The following is an 18967-nucleotide window of genomic DNA, read 5'->3' on the forward strand; positions in this document are numbered from 1 at the left end:
TGTGTGTTTCAGCGTGTGTGTGTGTGTGTGTGTGTGTGTGTGTGTGTACATGCTTGTACCCACCCTTGGTTTTAAGGCCTCACACTCCCCCCTGGCCTTTTCTGCTCAAGGCTGGTGCTCTACCGTTTGAGCCATACCTCCATTTTGGCTTTTTTTTTTCTGGTTATTTAGAAATAAGAGTTTCTTGAATTTGTCTGCCTGAGCTGCCTTCAGTCTTCAGATCTCAGCCTTACTTGCTTATTACTAATAGAATAATAAAAATATGATATGTATCTATTACAAATATGTTTTAGAAAATAATTCTAGCATGATTGACTCCTTTGGCATAATGAACTACTGATACATAGTTGGAGCTACGAGAACTTCCTCCAAAAGTAGCTTGAGTCAGCTGGGTGCCAGTGACTCACATCTGTAATCCTAGCTGAGATAGGAAGTTCGTGGTTCAAAGCCAGCCCAGGAAGAAACATCTCGGAGACTTTTATCTCTAACCACCACACAACTGCAAGTGTGGCTGTGGCTCAAGTGGTAGGGCAAAAAAGCTAAAGGACAGCAGGAAGCTAAGGTCCTGAGCTCAAGCACCAGTACTGCTGTGCATGACACACGCGCGGCGCACACACACACACAGCAAACAAATGAAAACCAAACAACAACAGCTAGAGTTAGAAGTGGGTGAGCTGGACCCTCCATGATTCTAAACATCATCGCTCCCAGATGAAATGCCAGAGCCCTCAGATGCCATCGGTCTGTAATGAAATGGGCCCTGGAAGTTCCTGGGTGGGAAAGTGATCAGCCATCGGTGGCCATTCATTTCAGATCTCAGCCTCCTGAGTAGCTGGGATGACAAGCACGAGCCACTGTGCCCAACTTGTACAAATTCTAACCTATATTATAAAGGCGTGATTTCGGTAGGGCATTCATTTTTTCGTTATGTCAAGGACAGGGAGCCTTTGGACTCCTGAGTTAAATAAAGGTGCTGAGCCCCAGCTGGACCCACTAAGAGGGAGCAAGGTCTGTTGGATTCTATAAATATTTTTCTTCCCTTAAGAGACTCAGCAGAGACAGAGGTAGGGAAGGATTATGCTGGAGTCTAGAATGTTCTCTCCATCCCCACCCCCAGATGAGAGTTTCTGAGAAAGAGCAGATTCAAGGAGAGCAGGATTTGAATCACAGGTCTGAATTTCCTTCTAAGATTCTAGATTCTAGAAAAGTATCACAGAAGTCTCTTCTACTTTTCTTTCTTTTTAATTTTTGCTAGTCCTGGAGCATTAACTCAGGGCCTGGGCACTGTCCCTGAACTTCTTTGCTCAAGACTGGCACTCTACCACTTGAGCCATAGCACCACTTCTGGCTTTTTCTGTGTACGTGGTGCTGAGGAAACGAATCCAGGGTTTCCTGCATGCTAGGCAAGCACTCTCCTGCTAAGCCACCTTCCCAGCCCTGGTTGTTGTGCTTTTCTCGGCATCCCCAAAGGCTCAGGAGAGCTCAGGGCTTTTCCCCACAGAGAGCTGGCAGTGTTGGGCTGGTCAATCAGCCTGGTGTTCAGTTCTCGTTACGTCATGCTTATCAGAGGCTGATTCATGGGTGCTTGGCCATTCATGGCTTTGTCCAGTCATCTTTCCCTGCGTTCATTCACTCAATAAACATTTGCTACTGTCCATTCCGTACCAGGCCCCGCGCAGGGCTCTGGGGACAGGGAGATGAGTAAGGCCCAGTTCCTGCATCCTCCCCCATTTGGGCTGGATGGAGGAGAAAGGGGAGAGAAATCAATCAGAGATTGTAGTTCGTCCCATCGATGAGCTTCTTTTTAACACTGAAAGCCTCAGGTGCCTGTGGCTCACATCTGTCATCCTCGCTATGCAGGAGGCTTGGAACGTGAGGATTGAGGTTCAAAGCCAGCCTAGAAATGGAAGTGTGGCTCAAGTGGTAGAAATGAAAAGGCTAAGGGAGAGGATAAGGCCCTGAGTTCAAGCCCCAGTACTGGCACAAAAATAAAATAACATAAAATGGAACTGAAAACCAGTCTTAAAAGTACTGCTTCTCACTGGGAGCTGATGGCTCACGTCATCCTAGCTACTCAGGAGGCTGAGATCTGAGGATTGCAGTTCAAAGCCAGCCAGGTAGGAAAGTCTATGAGACTCTTATCTTCATTCAACAACCAAAAGGAGCTGGAAGTGGAGCTATGACTCAAGTGGTAGAGTGTTTACTTTGAGCAAAAGAAGCTCAGAGCCAGCACCCAGGCCCTGAGTTCAAGCCCCAGGACTGGTATGCCTGTGCGTGTGTGTTGTGTGTGTGCGTGTGCTCACAAGACACACCCACACACACGCGCACACTACTCAAGCAATCTTCAGAATGAAAGGGGATCTTTCTCCTGCCTGAAGCTCAGCTTTCCTTAGGGGATCTTTTTAGATAATTCTTTCTATCTACACATATAAGCAAGTTTCTTTCTCCTACCTTTCAGTAATTTAGGGTTTATTTGTCTGTCTATTTATTAATCCTCTCGGAAATTCTCCACTGACATGACCGGACTTGCCTGTTGGTAGACTTGTGGGTTATTTCCAGAATGGTAACACTGTACACGCAAAGGTCAAGACCCAGGCAGGAGGAAATTCATTAATGCCGGTGGGAATGGGAGCAGGGTTTGGGATTGGAGCTGTGGGCAGGGTCGGGCCCACTCCCTCCTCCCTCTTCCTTGTCCTCTTCACAGCCCTGGCCTCCCACGACTACATTTTGAAGATTGTGCCCACGGTGTACGAAGACAAGAGTGGCAAGCAGCTGTACTCCTACCAGTACACAGTGGCCAACAAGGTGGGTGCCAGCCGGCCGGGCCTGGGTGGCCGCGCCCCCTGCTGGCAGAGCACGGAGGGGCAGGGCGGCTGCCGTCAGGCCTTGCAGTCTGTGTCCATGAAAATGAAATATCTGATCCTTGCTATCTTAGTAGCCACAGAACCCAGGGAGGAAACAACCAGCAGCGAGGGTGTGAGCTGCATGAGCAAAAGCAGCCGGCAACTGGGTACCTGTGGCTCACGACTCAGGAGGCCGAGGTCTGAAGATTGTGGTTCAGAGCCAGCCCAGGCAGAAAAGTCTCTGTGAGACTCTTACCTCCAATGAACTCCTCAGAAACCAAAAGTAGAGCTGTGGCTGAAATGGTAGAGCGCTAGCCTTATGCACAAAGAGACCCTGAGTTCCAGTCCCAGGATTGGCATGCACGTGTGCGCACACACACACAGACACACACACACACACAATGTTGGTGCTCTACTACTTGAGCTATAGCTTCACTTCTAGCTTTTTGGTGGTTCATCTTTTTTTTTTTTTTGCCAGTCCTGGGGCTTGCACTCAGGGCCTGAGCACTGTCCCTGGCTTCTTTTTGCTCAAGGCTAGCACTCTACCACTTGAGCCACAGTGCCACTTCTGGCCTTTTCTATATATGTGGTGCTGAGGAATCGAACCCAGGGCTTCATGTATACAAGGTGAGCACTCATGCCACTAGGCCATATTCCCAGCCCCTCCATGAGACTCTTTATCTCCAACAAATTACTCAGAAAAAGCCGGAAGTAGCATTTTGGCTCAAAGTAGTAGAGCACTAGCCTTGAGCAAAAAAGAGCCCAGGGACAGTGTCCAGGCCCTGAGTTCAAACCCTACCACCACCACCAACAGCAAGTAAAAAAGAACAAAAACAAAAAAAGCCACTACTGACACAAAATGATTGAATAAATAAATGAATAAGTAAATAAGAGGCTGTCAGATGAGGCAATGCTTTCTAAAAGTGCTTAGCTCACAAAGGAAGATAGGGTGACACTTACGTTACTGTTATTAATTTATGCTTTCTCTGTCCTCAGTCACCCTGCCCTTCCGTCCTCCTAGAGAAAGCAATCTGGGCCTTCTTCCCTCTGGGCTTTCTCCCCCCACGGCCCTGGGGAGCCCCTGGAGCCAGGACAGCCTGCTGAGCAGGCCCCCAGGCCTGGCCCCAGCCTGTCTTGTAAACAAAAAGTAGAGATCAGATCTCAGCATTGTCCCTGAGAGCAACCTGAGCTGGCCCAGGCCCAGCGACTAGGCTTGGGGTACCCCAGGATTAGTCTCCACTTGGAGACTAGTGACAATAATTAGAAGTTCTCAGACTGGACAGGGGCTATCGGTCATCATTCAAACCCATGAGGACAGAGACTGACTCAAGGACATGCTGTTCACTCAGCCCTGTGGGCGACCTCTGTCTTCACAGTGAGCAAGGCTCTGTGGCTTTCTACAACCCCTTTAATTAGAGCTCACTCCCACATGGCTTCATGCTCAACCCTGGCACGCATGGGTGGCATGCACACACAAATATACAGCCATGCATGCCATCACACACATGCACACGTGCACATGTATTGAGTGTACATGCACTACAGACACGCATGTGCACACACCCACAGGAGCAGGACTCTGGTGTATCCATCCCTGAGGCTCAGAATGTCCCCTCCTCAAGGAACCTTCCACATTAGCCCCACTCTGCACGCCATATCCCTCTGTCATGACGCATCCTATCGCAGCGTTAGGAACAGTTGTATGCCTGCCTTCTCTAGGGAAGCCGTCACCCCCAAGAGCCACAGCCAGGCTTGGGGGGCTCTCGATAGATGATTGCTGAATAAGCAAATGGATATTGTGTGGCCCATGAGTTATGTGTGTGGGGGTATGTATGTGAGGGGGTACCTCCATTGTCAGCTGCATCCTGAGTTTCTGACATTGCTTCCGGGTTACAGGGCCAACTTCCCAATAGCAGAATGGATCCAAGAGGTCCCCAGCTGTGTCACCCAAATTGCTGCTGATGCAGAATCAGAAGGGGGTGGGGGTGGGGGAAAAGGCCCCTTTCTCTCCCTGGGCAGTTGGGCCCCCCACCTTCAGAAGGCCTGGCCCTGGGTTCCTGGCTCTCATGCCCCCTTTCCTTTGTTCCAGGAGTATGTCGCCTACAGCCACACTGGGCGCATCATCCCTGCCATCTGGTTCCGCTATGACCTCAGCCCCATCACGGTGAAGTACACGGAGAGGAGACAGCCGCTGTACAGGTTCATCACCACGGTCAGTAACCCCACCTGTGGTTCCCCACCCCCCCCCACTCCCCGTTTCCACTGGCCACAGGCCTGGGCCCCAGGGACACTGGGAGACGGATCAGAAACACATCATGGTCCAGGGGTGGGGTGCCACCAAGTCTCTTTATCTCCTGAAACTGATCTTGGTTTTCTCCAGTTATTTCATTATTTTATTTGTGTGTGTGTGTGTGTGTCCAGTATTTGGGACTTAAACTCAGGGCCTCTTGCTCTCACTTGGCTTTTCCACTCAAGGCTGGCACTCTACCACTTGAGCCACACCTCCACCTCCAGCTTCTTTTCTGGCTAATTGGAAAGACGAGTTTCACAGACTTCTGTCTCCTGGGTAGCTAGGGTGACAGGTGTGAGCCACTTCACACCCAGTAGCATTTTAAAAGTTTCTTTGGAAATTATTTTTAGCAAGATGTATTCTTTCCTGTGGTTTTTTGGGTTTTTTTGCAGTAAACATTGGCAGATTCTTTTTTTCTTTCTCTCTTTCTTTGTTTTGGCTGTTGTTCATACCTTGTCTGATTTTCTCTGAGACAGCTTTGAGACCTGTCTTCTTTTCTTTTCTTTCTTTCTTTTTATTTTATTTTATTTTATTTTATTGGTCATGGGGTTTGAACTCGGGGCCTGAGCACTGTCCCTGAGCTACTTTTGCTCAAGACTTAGCGCTCCACCACTTGAGAGCCACAGCACTACTTCACGCTTTTTCTGTGTATGTGGTACTGAGGAATTGAACCCAGGGCTTCTTGCATGTTAGGCAGGCACTCTATGACTAAGCTACATTCCAAGCCTTTTTTTTTTTTTTAACAGTCTTGCTGGCCCTGAATGCTGGGGTTCCAAGGATCCTTCTGCCTCAGCCCCCCCCCAAGTCATGTCACCACTGTGCTTGGATTTATACTTTTTTTTTTTTTTTGTCAGTCATGAAAAATTAAACTTGAAGCCTGGGCGCTGTCCCTGAGCTTCTTTGTGCTCAAGGCTAGCACTCTACCACTTTGAACCACAGTGCCACTTCCAGTTTTCTGCTGGTTCATTAGAGATAAGTGTCTCATGGACTTTCCTGCCTAAGCTGGCTTTGAGCTGTGATCCTCAGCTCTCAGCCTCCAGAGTAGCTTTACATCTTGGAGAATGGAGTCCTCTCGTGGTTCAGGCCTAGGGCTTGTAACCCAATGGCGCCAGCCATAGCCAGACCACAAAAGCAAAGAATGAGAGAAAGGATTCATCTAGAGAAAAATCAAGTTGGGTGTGGAGGCTCATGCCTGTAATCCTAGCGATATAGGAGGCTGAGTTATGAGAAACACAGTTCACATTCAACCCAGACAAGAAACTCTGTGAGACTCTTACCTTCAATTAACCAGCAAAAAGCCAGAAGTGATGGTGTGGCTTAAGTGATAGAGCACCAGCCTTCAGTTAGGAAAAAAAAAAACGAAACTAAGGGAGAGCAAAAGGCTCTGAGTTCAAGTCCCAGTCCTGGGACACATACATACTGCTGGCACATCAGTAAATTGAAGGGAAATACACAAATCTACAGATCCCAAAAGCGAGAGGCTTATGAGCAAATGATTTTACCCATGATCCCCCAGGACAGCCCATCCCAGGGGGTTCTGGACACTGATTCCCTGAAATTTTCTTCCTTTTGCTTAGGTATAAATAACTGCCCTGCTGCTTCCAGGAAGTGGCTTGAGGCATTTCGGGGACAGAATCTTCCAGACCCACGGCTCCCTGTGGGGTGAGAGTCCCTCCCACTCCCACGTCCCCTGTTCCATTCGCTCACGAATGGAGGCAGCTGAGCCCCAGAGTGTTGTAATAACTTGGCAGGTGTCAGAGGAACAAAGCCACGTCACTTATCCAATAGTTGATGCTTTCTAGAAATTCCCATTCTAGAAATGTCCATGGGCAAATCCTGTACTTGGGCAAGATTTGAAAAAGGAGCACCAATGTACTGCCATGCTCTATAGTGGGGGTCCAGAAAACAGCCCCCCACCTAAGTCCTTTTTTGGGAAGCCCCTCTACAGAAGGTTGTGAGGCCAGAGAAGAGGGAGGATCCACCAAAACGGACCAGAATGTCCAGCATGGAGCCTCTTTCCGGAAGGACTGGCTCCCTATCTGTCAGGGTGAGCCACTGACCTTAGAAGAGCTGCAAATTTCCCCAAAGCCACCCGGGAAGACCCCACTCCACCCAGAGACCAGACACCCCATGACTCCTCTTTTTGGCCCCAACCCTGTCCCACCCACCGTCCACCCTATCCAGTGTGGGCCCCTCCCCCCACCGCCACTCAGGAGCCCTTCTAGCATCATTGGCTAGATTTCCTGAAGTCCCTCCCCTGGCCCTGTTGCTATGGCAACCTGGGGAGAGGAGGCCGGTCAGCTGCAGAGACAGCCGGTTGTCCCCTGGCAGATGGCGTCATTGTGCAGTTACAAAGCTCCTTGTCACAAGGACAGCAGATGGAGAGATGACACTGTCACTCAGACACGGGCGCGTGCATGTGCATGGCCAGGGCACAACGGCCTCCAGAAGGAGAAGGGGTGGAGGCTGGCCTAGACTACAGGAACCTGCAGCTGCCTTCCTTCTCTTTTTATAAAGTTAACACTTGCATGCACCACGCTAAGTGGGGGGTCCTCTACAAATAGCCCTTGGAGGGGTGGGGCAGGCTGCTAGTGAAGAGGGGCTTAAGCTGGGGTGTCGTCATGTGGCTCCTGCAGGGCTGGGAATGCAGCTGTGGGTGGCAGGGAGCAAACCTGCCTAGAAGCAGCTGGGGCCTTGCAGAGATAATGTCCCTCCCTGTGTATGGGGGCCCTCGCTATGACCCCAGGGTGTGCAGCCTGAGCAGATGCCTCCCCCTGGAACTCGACAGGCGGCCGCCAAGCGTTCCTCTGCAAACCCAGCACCGCTTGCGCCTGCGCAGACTTTTCACTTCATGCTCTGCCAAAAAATTGCTCCTCCAAAGGAATTGGGAGATTATAATTGACAGCAGGCAAGTGCCAGCCGCTTACACACACACACACGCTCACACACACACACAATCCCCTGCCCCAGCCACTTGATTGCAACTTCTGTTTTCGCCCTCGAGTGGGTGGTGGTGACAGATTGGCTCGCTTCACATGTGTCTCCATTCTCGACTTGCGTGATTGGTTTTATTTTGGGGGAAGTCGCCAGGTGCCCAAAGTGGGGTGGGCGGGGTATGACAATTGTTGCCCACCAAAAAGTGCTAGATGCCGATGACAGTATTCTCCCATTGAAAGCTGCCCAAAAGCTAGTGGGTACTTTTTGTTGTTTGTTTTTTGGTGCTAGTACTGGGGCTTGAACTCAGCCTGGGTGCATCCCTGAGCTTTTTCACTCAGTGCTGGCACTTAACGACCTGAGCCACAGCTCCACTTCTGGCTTTTTCTGAGTAGTTTGTTGAAGATAAGAGTCTCACAGACTTTCTCGGCCTCTTGAATAGCTAGGGTGACAGGCCTGAGCCCCAGCGCCCAGCTAGGCTTTTTTAAGTTGCACCAGTTCTTACTTGATCCACTGCAGAAGGAGTTCGCTTATTTTAGGAAATACCCTGCCATGTTCACCTCTTTCTCGTAGAACTGAGAAAGCTGGTATGGCACCTGGCAAGGCTATACCCAGGAGGGGCAGGAAGGGGCAGGTTTAGCCTGTGAAGGAAGAACAGTGGCCAAACTGCAAAAGTAGACCCTCCTCTGACTCTCAGGCCTGGGTTTGGGCAGCCTTGTCCCTGGTGGCCATATCACCTTGGACAAGCCACCCCTCCCTGAGCCTGGCTCCTGATCACAGGACTGGGTGAGAATGCAGGAAATGCCATCCCAAGCCTGCACATAACCAGTGCTTAATCAAACCGGAACTTTCCAAGGGGCAGGGGGCAGCTGAAAACATCGCAGCTCACAGCTGTCATCCCAGCTGCTCAGGAGACTGAGATCTGAGGATTGTGGTTCAAAGCCCAGCCTGGGCAGGGAAAAAAAATAGACTGTTTGTTCCCCGTGAATCAGCAAAGAGCCGGAAGTAGAGCTGTGGCTTAAGTGGTAGAGCACCAGGCTGAAGCTCAGGTTCTGGCCCTGAATTCAGGTATTAGGAGGCACACACACACACACAGAGTGATAGTGGTGATGTGCTAAGTGGAGACCGGCACCCCATCCCTCCTGTGCCCCCCCCCAGCTCTCTATGGGGGCCTTCCTCCCTCCCCACAGCTCCCACTCCTCTCTCTCTCTCTCTCTCTCTCTCTCTCTCTCTCTCTCTCTCTCTCTCTCTCTCTCTCTCTCTCTCTCTCTCTCTCTCTCTCGGTGTTCTCATTCCCGGCTCCAGCCTGTCTGCCTCCGGTGGCATCTGAGACTGGCGTTCATTATTTATTTCTCTGACTCTGCCTTTTCCACAAACCCTGAACTCTGTGACTTCTGCAGTTCCTGGCACTTAAGGTCCCTTGGGCAGTTAGCTGGGTGCCAGTCATGCGGCCCGCCCCCACCCTATGTTGTAGAAGGAAGAAACTGAGGCTCAGAGGCAGCCAGGATCATAAAGCCTGGAGCCCGTTCAGCCCCACCCATAGTGTGGGTTTCTGATGCTTCTTATAATTTTGTGCATGTCTTGGTTCTGGAGCTTGAACTCAGGACCTGAGCACTGTTTCTTCAGCTCAAGGCAGGCCCTCTATCATTGAGCCACGGCTCCACTTGTGACTTTCTGCTGGTTTGTTGGAGAGAAGAGTCTCACAGACTCTCCTGCCTGGATGGGCTTTGGATCTTGATCCTCAGTACGCAGGATCTCCTGAGCAGCCGGGATTACAGGCGTGAGCACTGGTGCCTGGCTTTGTCTGGTGCTTGATACACAGCAGGAGGGGCTCTGTGGTTATCTGGGAAGATTCTGGGGCTGGTGGAAAACACCAGAATGGAGCTGTCCAGCTAGTGTGCTCCCAAACACCTCTTTCCCGCTTCTAAGGACTTTGAGGTCCACAGTTAAAGCCCGATTGAGGCTGGGGTTGTAGCTAAGAAGTAAAACACAGTACTTACCTGATGAACACAAGATTCCCAAGCATGGCAGAAAGCAAACCACCCCCACCCCCCAAAAAAACACCTTGTAGCTGGACACTGGGGCTCACGCCTGTCATCCTAGCTGAGATCTGAAGGTTGAGGTTCAAAGCCAGCTGGGCCAAGAAAGTTTGTGGGACTCTATTTCCAAAAGAACCACCCCAAAAGCTGGAAGTGGAGGTGTGGCTGCAGTAGTAGAGCAACTAGCCTTGAGCAAAGAAAGTTCAGGGACAGTGCGTGCGTAGGCCTTGAGTTCAAGACCCCAGGACTAACACCAAAAACAAAAGAAAAACAAGTGACCTCCCATGAGTCATGGTGGAAGGAAGTGACTGGGTCAGAACAGAGGAACATTCCCAATGGTTCTTATTATTTTGTTGTTGTTGTTCAAGGCTAGCACTCTACCTCTTGAGCCACAGCGCCACTTCCGGCTTTTTTCTACATATGTGGTGCTGTGGATCAAACCCAGGGCTTCATGTATACAAGGCGAGCACTTTACCACTAGGCTGTATTCCCAGCCCTTGCGATGATTCTTGAGGAGTGCAAGTTAAATGTGGTTCTCCTGAGACGAGCTGGAGCCTGCGTCGCCAGTTGCCCTGCTCCTGTCTCTGAGGCTGTGGCTGCTGGCCAGGGTTGCAGGCCCTGGCTGGGTGGCTCTTCCTGCCTCAGTGACTCGGCTCTCTCATCCCTGACAAAAGTCCCCACCCCACCCCCCATCCAGGGGCTCTGGCCCTGGGGTGGCCACTCCTGTCCTCCTAGTGACTCTAGAGGCTGAGATCTGAGGATCACGGTTAAAAACCAGGCAGGCAAGTCTGTGAGGCTATCTCCCAATTGACCAGTAAAGAGCCAGAAGCGAGGGGTGTGGTTCAGGTGGTAGAGCACCAGTCTTAAGTGAGAAAGCCAAGGGAAGAGTGTAAGGCCCCAAGTTCCCATCCTTCCTCCACTCGTCCATTCATTTAGCTCCACTTGCTCGCAGTGTCTCTCTTCACTCAGCACATCTTGAGCACCTAGTGTATATCAGGTACTTCTAGAATCTTCTCTCGTTGGGCATGGGAGAGAGGAGAGTTGGAGGGAATCTGAGCTCTCCTCAAGGCCTGTTTGCGTCACACCAGTCACTGCCTGTGCCTTTGGGGTACAGGTAAAGAGGAAATACTGCAGCCCCACTTTTGCGCAGTTTCCACTACCTGCAGTCAGCCACAGTCTGGAAATAATGACGGGAATCATTTCAGAAATACTGGTACCTGGGCTTGAACTCTCGGCCTCACATTCACACTTGGCTCACCCCCCACCCCCACACACACCCCTCGACTCAAGCTGGCACACTACCACTTGAGCCACAACACCAGTTCTGGCATTTTCTGAATAGTTTTTTGAGATACGAGTGTCACAGACTTTCCTGCCTGGCTGGCTTTGAACTGTGATCCTCAGATTTCAGCCTCCTAAGTAGCTAGGATGACAGGCGTGAGTCATGGCACCTGGCTCTTTTTTTTTTTTTTTTTCTGTTTCTTGTCTCTTGCTGTGCCTACTTTATATTAGTGACTTATTACAGTGTACTTGCTTAGGAAGAACGAGATGTGTGCAGTCCGTAACACTGCAGTTCCAGGCATCCACGGGGGATCTTAGAATATATACTGCAGAGTAAGGAAAGGCTACTGTCAGGAAAGCAGGGCCGTGGCGGCCTGGGACAGGCCACGAGGATTGGAACTTATACACACACTTCTGCCATCCACTGAAGCCAGCCCCTTCAGTAGACCCAAGCCGGGGTCAGTGACTCACACCTATAATCCCAGCTGTTCAAGAGGCTGAGATCCACAGATCACGGTCCAAAGTCAGCCGGGGTAGGAAAGTCCATGAGATCCTTATCTCCATTTAACCAGCAAAAAGGTGGAAGTAAAGGTACAATTCAAGTGGTAGGGCACCAACCTTGAGGAAAAGCTAAGGAACGGTGTCCAAGGCCTGAGTTCAAGCCCCAGTATTGGAACCAAAAAACAAACAAAAAAACCAACCAGCTGCTGGTGCCTCTCACCTGTCTTCTTAGCTACTCTGAGAATCATGGTTAGAAGCCAACCAGGACAGGAAAACCCATGAATCTCTGATCTCCATTTAATCAGAAAAGGCTGGAAGTGGCGCTGTGGCTCAAGTGGTAGCAGGCTCGCCTTGAGCAAAAAAGCTCAGGGATAGCACCCAGGCCCTAAGTTCAAGCCCCAGGACTGGCAAAAATAAGTAGTTCACTGCTTGGGGTCCCTTTAACATTACTCTGGTCCTAACTCTGTGACTAGCTATGTTCCCAGGCCCTAGTTTCCTCACCCAGTGGGTTTTCTTGTGTACCTCAATACTCACACTCTTCTGTCTGCCCCAGGCTAGCCCCATGAAAGACATTTTCATGCTGGGTGCCAGGTGTATGTGAGTCATAACCCCGTGTTGCCGGTTGTGAATACAGATGTGTGTGTGTGCGTGCGGTTATTTTTATTATTATTTTTGCTTCATTACCCTTAAGTCATATTTTCCTCTCTTCTGATCCAACCTCTAAAAGCATTTTGTGGTATAAAAATTGCCTATCATCTGATCCATTTCTCCTAAAATAAACCTTCCTCCCTGCGTCATGCCAGGGTGAGACACAGCCTGCCTAAAAGCACTTCATCATAATGGGCCCAGCGCCCCCAGGCCCCCCAGCCTCTTGGTTTGTTATTACTGGAATGCCAGCTGCTCTACTTTCCACCCACCCGCACAGACCTGCTCTGTCCACAGGGCCTTCCCCGCCTGAGCTCATGGCATGGAAATACCATGGCAAAAATGAACACGGCTTCCTCCTGCCCTGTTCCCTGGCTGCCCAGCCATCTGTGACGGCTCTGTCCCCTCTCCCCCCCCCCCCCCCCCCCAGTGGTGGCAGGTCTGTCGCTGCCCATCTCCGTGTCCCAGGACATTCCTCAGTTGGAATCCCAGCTCCATTTCTTACTGGCTGTGGGAGATGACTTCTGTATGGGTTCCCTATCTGTAAAACGGACCCAGCAGCTCCCCTCCTCCAAAGGGTTCACCTGGGAATGAAGGGATATGGGGGAATCATTGTTTTACTTGTTTGGTCGGTCGTGGGACTTGAACTCAGGGCCCGGGTGCTGTCCCTGAGCTCTTCAGCTCAAGGCCGGCACTGGTTTTCCGGTGGTTCGTGGGAGATAAGAGGCTCAGGGACAATCGTACAGTCTTCCCCGGGCTGGATTCAAACCGCGATCCCCCAGATCCCAGCCTCCTGAGAGGCTGGGGTGACACGGGCGCCCTGTGCTCCCGACCCGCAGATCTGCGCCATCATCGGGGGCACCTTCACCGTGGCCGGCATTCTGGACTCGTGCATCTTCACCGCCTCGGAGGCCTGGAAGAAAATCCAGCTGGGCAAAATGCATTGACCGCTCGGGCCCTCGGTGGCCGGGACCGGGCTAGCGGCTCCCGGGGGGTGGGGGGGGGGGCGCCCCTCTCCCCAGGGCCCCAACCCCGCGTGCCCTCGCCCACGCGCTCTGCCTCGGTCCTCCGACCCCACCGACGTGCCTCGGCCTCCGCGCCCCGTCCAGCAGCCCTGGGGGAGCCGCTGCGCCCGCCTCGGCCCGCACCCCACCCCCCTGCCCCCCGCATGCCCGGGGAGCCCTGCAGGCCCTGCAGCGGGGGACCTGAGTCCGCAGAGCCTGGTCTGGGAGCTTGCCAAGGGCGCCTGGGCTCCAGGCCGAGCTGATCCCTGCCCTTCCCCGTTCCCCCCACCCTCCCACCCAGGCGCCTTGTAGTTGTTGCCGGTGGTCCCGGGGCTCGAACTCGGAGCCGGCTGGATCGCTGCCGCTGGGCTGCCTCAAAGGCCGTTCCGCGGAGGTTGGCCTTCCCAGGCCGGACTGAGCGGCGAGTGGTCCAGGCACGGATTCCATCCAGGAATTTTCGCCGAGCTTGCTCTCCCTCTCTCGTGCTAGGGAGAGAGCCACCCCACCCGTTATTGTTATTTTTTCTTCTGTTGATACCAAGATGTTTTTGCATACTTTCCAGTAGAAAAAAAACACATTTTTTTTCCCCCTGAATGATCTGTATGCTGAGCTCTAGTCTTTCTCGTTCCTCATTTAGGGGCTCAGAATCCCCGTTGGCAAAGCTTTGCCTCTGGATAGGAATTCCTTGGTGCGGGTCATTGCCTTTGGTGATTTTCTCCTGTCTTGGGCGCCAGTGGGTGAAGCCTGCACAAGATTGAGCTGGGCGGGTGAGGGGCAGGAAGTGTGTGGCATGCACATCAATTGAATTTATTTGTATGCATTAAATTTTATTCCACCCCACCCCCTCAGAGGACATGGGGGATGTCCATTTTCCATGGAGGAGACAGACACCTCTGACTTGTTCTAATATTAAAAAAAAAAAACTCAAGGAAAAATAAATGTTTTAGACTTTCCCCACTTGTTGAATTCAAATTGATTATTAAAAAGGCTGATTTTCAGAAGCATTGCTGTGTGAGTCTTTCTGCTTTGATTGTGGCTGGGTAACTGAGACTATTGAGTGAGAATAGAATTTTTTCTTTTTTATGTTGGTTGTGAGGTGTTTTTTTTTGTTGTTGTTGTTGTTTTTTGGCCAGTCCTGGTCATGAGGTTTGAACTCAAGGCCTGGGTGCTGTCCCTAAGTTCACTTGCTCAAGGCTAGTTCTCCACCAGTTCACAGGGAGTCTCTCCTGCCCTTGCTGGCTTCAAACCACAATCCTTAGATCTCAGCTTCCTGAGTAGTTAGGATGACGGGCGTGAGTCACCGGTGCCCAGCTGAGAATAGAATTTAAAGCTAGAGGACCTTGTTGGAAATGTTGAAAGATCAGCTAGAAATGAGAATTGTGAAGAAGCCGGGCACTGATGGCTCATGCCTGGTATCGCAGCTCATGGTTTAAAGTCAGCCGGGGCATGAAAGTTTATAACAGTCTTATCTCCAATAAACTACTCAGAAAAAAAGCCAGAAATGGAGATGTGGCTCATGTGGTAGAGGGCTAGCCTTGAGTAAAAGTAGCTCAGGGACAGTGCTCAGAGTTCAGGCCCCAGGACTGGCAAACGAAAAAGAAAAGGAGGGCTGGGAATATGGCCTAGTAGCAAGAGTGCTTGTCTCCTATACATGAAGCCCTGGGTTTGATTCCCCAGCACAATATGTATAGAAAATGGCCAGAAGAGGTGCTGTGGCCCTAGTGGAAGAGTGCTAGACTTGAGCCAAAAAGAAGCCAGGGACAGTGCTCAGGCCCTGAGTTCAAGGCCCAGGACTGGCAAAAAAAAAAAAAAGGAAGAAAACAAAAACAGGGAAAGAGAAAGGAAGGAAAGAAGGAGACCCATCTCCAAGTAGCTGTCAAAAAGCCAGAAGTAGAGTGTAGAGCAGTGATTCAAGTGGCAGAGCTCTATCCTTGAGTGAAAGAAGCTCAGGGACAGCATCCTGGCCCTGAGTTCAAGCCCCAGGACCAGTACAAAAGAGGGGGGAGGGAGAAGAAATGAAACTGGTTCTTGATCACTGGATTATGTTGGGGTTCTACTTTAGATTTTATTCCAGAAACCCTGCAGCCAGACGCCTTCTGAGTCTCCCCACAGTCCAGGGCTGAAGGTGTGCAGCTCAGAGCTAGAACATGTGTTTGTCATGCATGTGGCATTAGGTTTAGTCCCAGCACAAACACGTCACAATCAAAATCTGATTCTTAAATTCCAGAAGGTTTCGTAGCTGCTATAGCAGATAGATACTGTCATCCATCCAGGAATGCAAGAGGCAGCAAATGTTGAGAGAATACTCACGAAAGACCTTTTCCCTCTGAAGCAGCTGTCTCCTGCCACTTCTCTAGTGATGAGATCATGCATTTTTATTCAGTATATCAAATTTTATGCATGCCAGGGACACAAGTGATTGCTCCTGGATCCGTCCTTCCTTTCATTTCTTCTTTCTTTTCTTTCTCCTTTGTAACTGAGGCTTGAACTCAGGCCTCACTGTCTCACTTGGCTTTTTTGCACAAGTCTGGTACTCGACCCCTTGAGCCACATCTCCACTTCAGCTGTGTGTGTGTGTGTGCGTGTGTGTGTGTGTGTGTTTCATTGGAGATGAGTCTCACAGACCTTTCTACCTGGGTTGGGTTGTAACCACGATCCTCAAGATCTCAGCCTCTGAGTAGCTAGGATTACAGGTGTGAGCTACTATAGCATGCAGCCTTAGTTTTCTTATGGATAGATATTTCCTTTTTTTTTTTTTTTTTTGATTGGTCAATCCTGGGGCATGAACTCGGGGTCTGGGCGCTGTCCTTGAGCTTCTTTTGCTCAAGACTAGCACTTTATCACTTGAGCCACAGCACCAATTCCAGCTTTTTCTGTGTATATGGTACTGAGGAATCGAACCCAGGGCTTCATGCATGCTAGACAAGCACTCAACCACTAGGCCACATTCCCAGTACTGTCATTTCCTCTTACAGAAGAAACAGACTTAAGAACTTTCCTGGTCACACAGATAATAATAGGTGGCAAAAGAATTCCCACCCACGTCTACTTGACTCCAAGCATTCATAATTGTGCTAAAAAGGGAAAATTATGTGTGTGTGCGTGTGCGTGCATCAGAGCAGTAGAGGGCTGCATGTTTCTTTTTTTTCTTTAAAAAAAATTGATAGCCGTGCACTTGTCCCTCAACCCTATATATATATAACCCTAGCTACTCAGGAAGCAGAGATCTGAGGATCACAGTTCAAAGCCAGCCTAAGTGGGCAAGTTGTTAAGGCTCTTGATGAGCCAGCAAAAATTAGGAAATAGAGGGGTGTATCAAACGGTAGAGCCAGCCTTGAGCAAAAAAGCTAAGCAAAGGCATGAGGCCCTGCGTTCAAGTCCCAGCACCAGCATTGGCACACACAATCCACACGTACATGCGTACATAAGAGGGGCTCTGCGCATGTGCAAATGAGTAGGTGAAGGGCTGACTTCATGAATGAATGAACAGAGGCACCTCAGAGTAAATGGATGAATTCACTGGAGGTAGGGTCCCAGTTAACTACTGCTTCAATATCTCTACCTCAGTTTACCCACTTGCCCGGTGGTGGCTAGAGATAATGAATTCAGACGGGGCCCCACAGAAGCCCCTTTCCTCCGCCTGCCCCAGGGGGCCCCTCGGAGCCTTTGCCGGCCTCGCCACACCGGATGTCTTAAGTCTCTCCTGCCGCCAGGTGGCGCTGGCGCTTGCAGCAGTTTTCCCGCGGAGGCGGGGGTGGGGAATGGGGCTGGCGGTGTGGCCCAGAGAGAGAAAAAATGGGGCTGGGAATGTTAGAGGTAGAGTGCTTGCCTAGCATGGCAGGAAGTCCTGGGTTTGATTCCTCAGCACCACATATATAGAAAAAAGCCAGAAGTGGCGCTGTGGCTCAAGTGGCAGAGTGCTAGCCTTGAGCAAAGAGAAGCCAGGGACAGTGCTTGGGCCCTGAGTTCAAGCCCCAGGACTGACCAACAACAAAAAAACAAAGTAAATAAAGAAAAAGAAAGGCATCAGTAAGTGGCTGGCAGGGGGTGGGGTGGGGGACACGGGGACATCAGGTTGAGAGCAGGTCCTTAGCATGCTGAATGAAGGCTTTGGGTTGCATCCCCAGTGCCCCCTCAAAACCAATGAGCGTAGGTGCATTATTCTGAGATCCCAGCTCCCAGGGCTGCGAGCACAGCACCCCTTCCTTGATGGATGACGGAATGGGGCCCTGCAATTCCACCCCGGGCCACCGGGGGCGCCATGCCGCTTCTCTCGGACAGCAATAACAGGGCGCTAGCATCTTTCTGCGCACGCGCCCCGGCGAACCATACCTTCGGTGGGTCCTGCGCATGCACCCGTATCCCTGCGGGGCGGGTGCACAGTGGCTGGTGGTTTCCTGGGGCTCTGAAGACTCACCTGCCCTGTAAGACCCCTCCAACGTCCCTTGCATTCCCGGCCCAAGTATGCCTCCGTCACCAGGCCTATGGCCAGACATGAGCCCTTGTGACCCCTAGATCCCTTGTCCGTCCACGCCCTCTGCCAGGACCCCAGGTGTGCGTGTAAGTGAACAGGACCAGGGTATGTCTGTATGCAAATGACCCAACAAGGTGTGTGCATGCAAATGATCAAGCCAGGTGTGTGCAAACGACCAGGCCAGGTGTGTGCGTGCAAAGGTCCTAGGGTTTGACTTGGCCTCTAGGGGAGTCAGGGGTTGATTAGGCTGCTGGAACATGCCAGAACATTCTGTTGGTAATAGTAGTAAAATCATAGCACTATTAGCAAAATTCTGCTTCTCAGTTTATGTTATGCTTGATGTTCCATTGGGTAGCTCTGAACCACACTTTGCAGGGGAATATGTGGTGTGTGTGTGTGTGTGTGTGTGTGTGTGTGTGTGTGTGTTATGGGGCTTGAACTCAGGACCTGGATGCTGTCCCTTAGCTTTTTCACTTAAGGCTGGAGCTCTAACAATTGAGTCACACCTCCACTTTCAGTGTTTTGCTAATTAATTGAGGTTAAGAGTCTTACAGAGGGGTGGGAGTGTGGCTTAGCTGTAGAGTGCTTGCCTTGCATGCATGAAGCCCTGGATTCGATTCTTCAGCACCACATAAACAGAAGAGGCTAGAAGTGGCACTGTGGCTCAGGTGGTAGAGTGCTAGTAGCCTTGAGCAAAAAGAAGCCAGAGATAGTGCTCAGGCTCCAAGTTCAAGTCCCAGGACTGGCAAAAAAAAAAAAAAAAGTCTTACAGACTTCCTTGCCCAGGTTGACTTCAAAGTGTGATCTTCAGATCTCAACCTCCTGACTAGTTAGGATGACAGGTGTGAGCCCCCAGCCCCCAGCTCTAGTTTGCTTTTGCCAAGACTAATCTGTTTTGTCCCTCCCCCCTCCTTACCTCCAGGGTTTGGGGCTTGAACTCAGGGCCTGGGTGCTGT

General features: G+C 50.9%; 1 protein-coding gene across 1 annotated transcript in view; it reads left to right on the plus strand.

Moving 5' to 3' along the window:
• Positions 1–14535, plus strand: part of Ergic1 (endoplasmic reticulum-golgi intermediate compartment 1) — a 56084-nt gene extending 41549 nt beyond the window's left edge. The window contains exons 8-10 of the mRNA XM_048334095.1: positions 2705–2805; positions 4933–5055; positions 13373–14535. Coding sequence (XP_048190052.1) covers positions 2705–2805; positions 4933–5055; positions 13373–13480 — 332 coding nt within the window. The 3' untranslated portion in view covers positions 13481–14535. The remainder of the gene's footprint in view (positions 1–2704; positions 2806–4932; positions 5056–13372) is intronic.
• The last annotated feature ends 4432 nt before the right edge of the window (positions 14536–18967 follow it).

Source organism: Perognathus longimembris, chromosome 25 (genome assembly GCF_023159225.1).
Source record: "Perognathus longimembris pacificus isolate PPM17 chromosome 25, ASM2315922v1, whole genome shotgun sequence".
In the NCBI taxonomy this organism is placed as follows: Eukaryota; Metazoa; Chordata; class Mammalia; order Rodentia; family Heteromyidae; genus Perognathus; species Perognathus longimembris.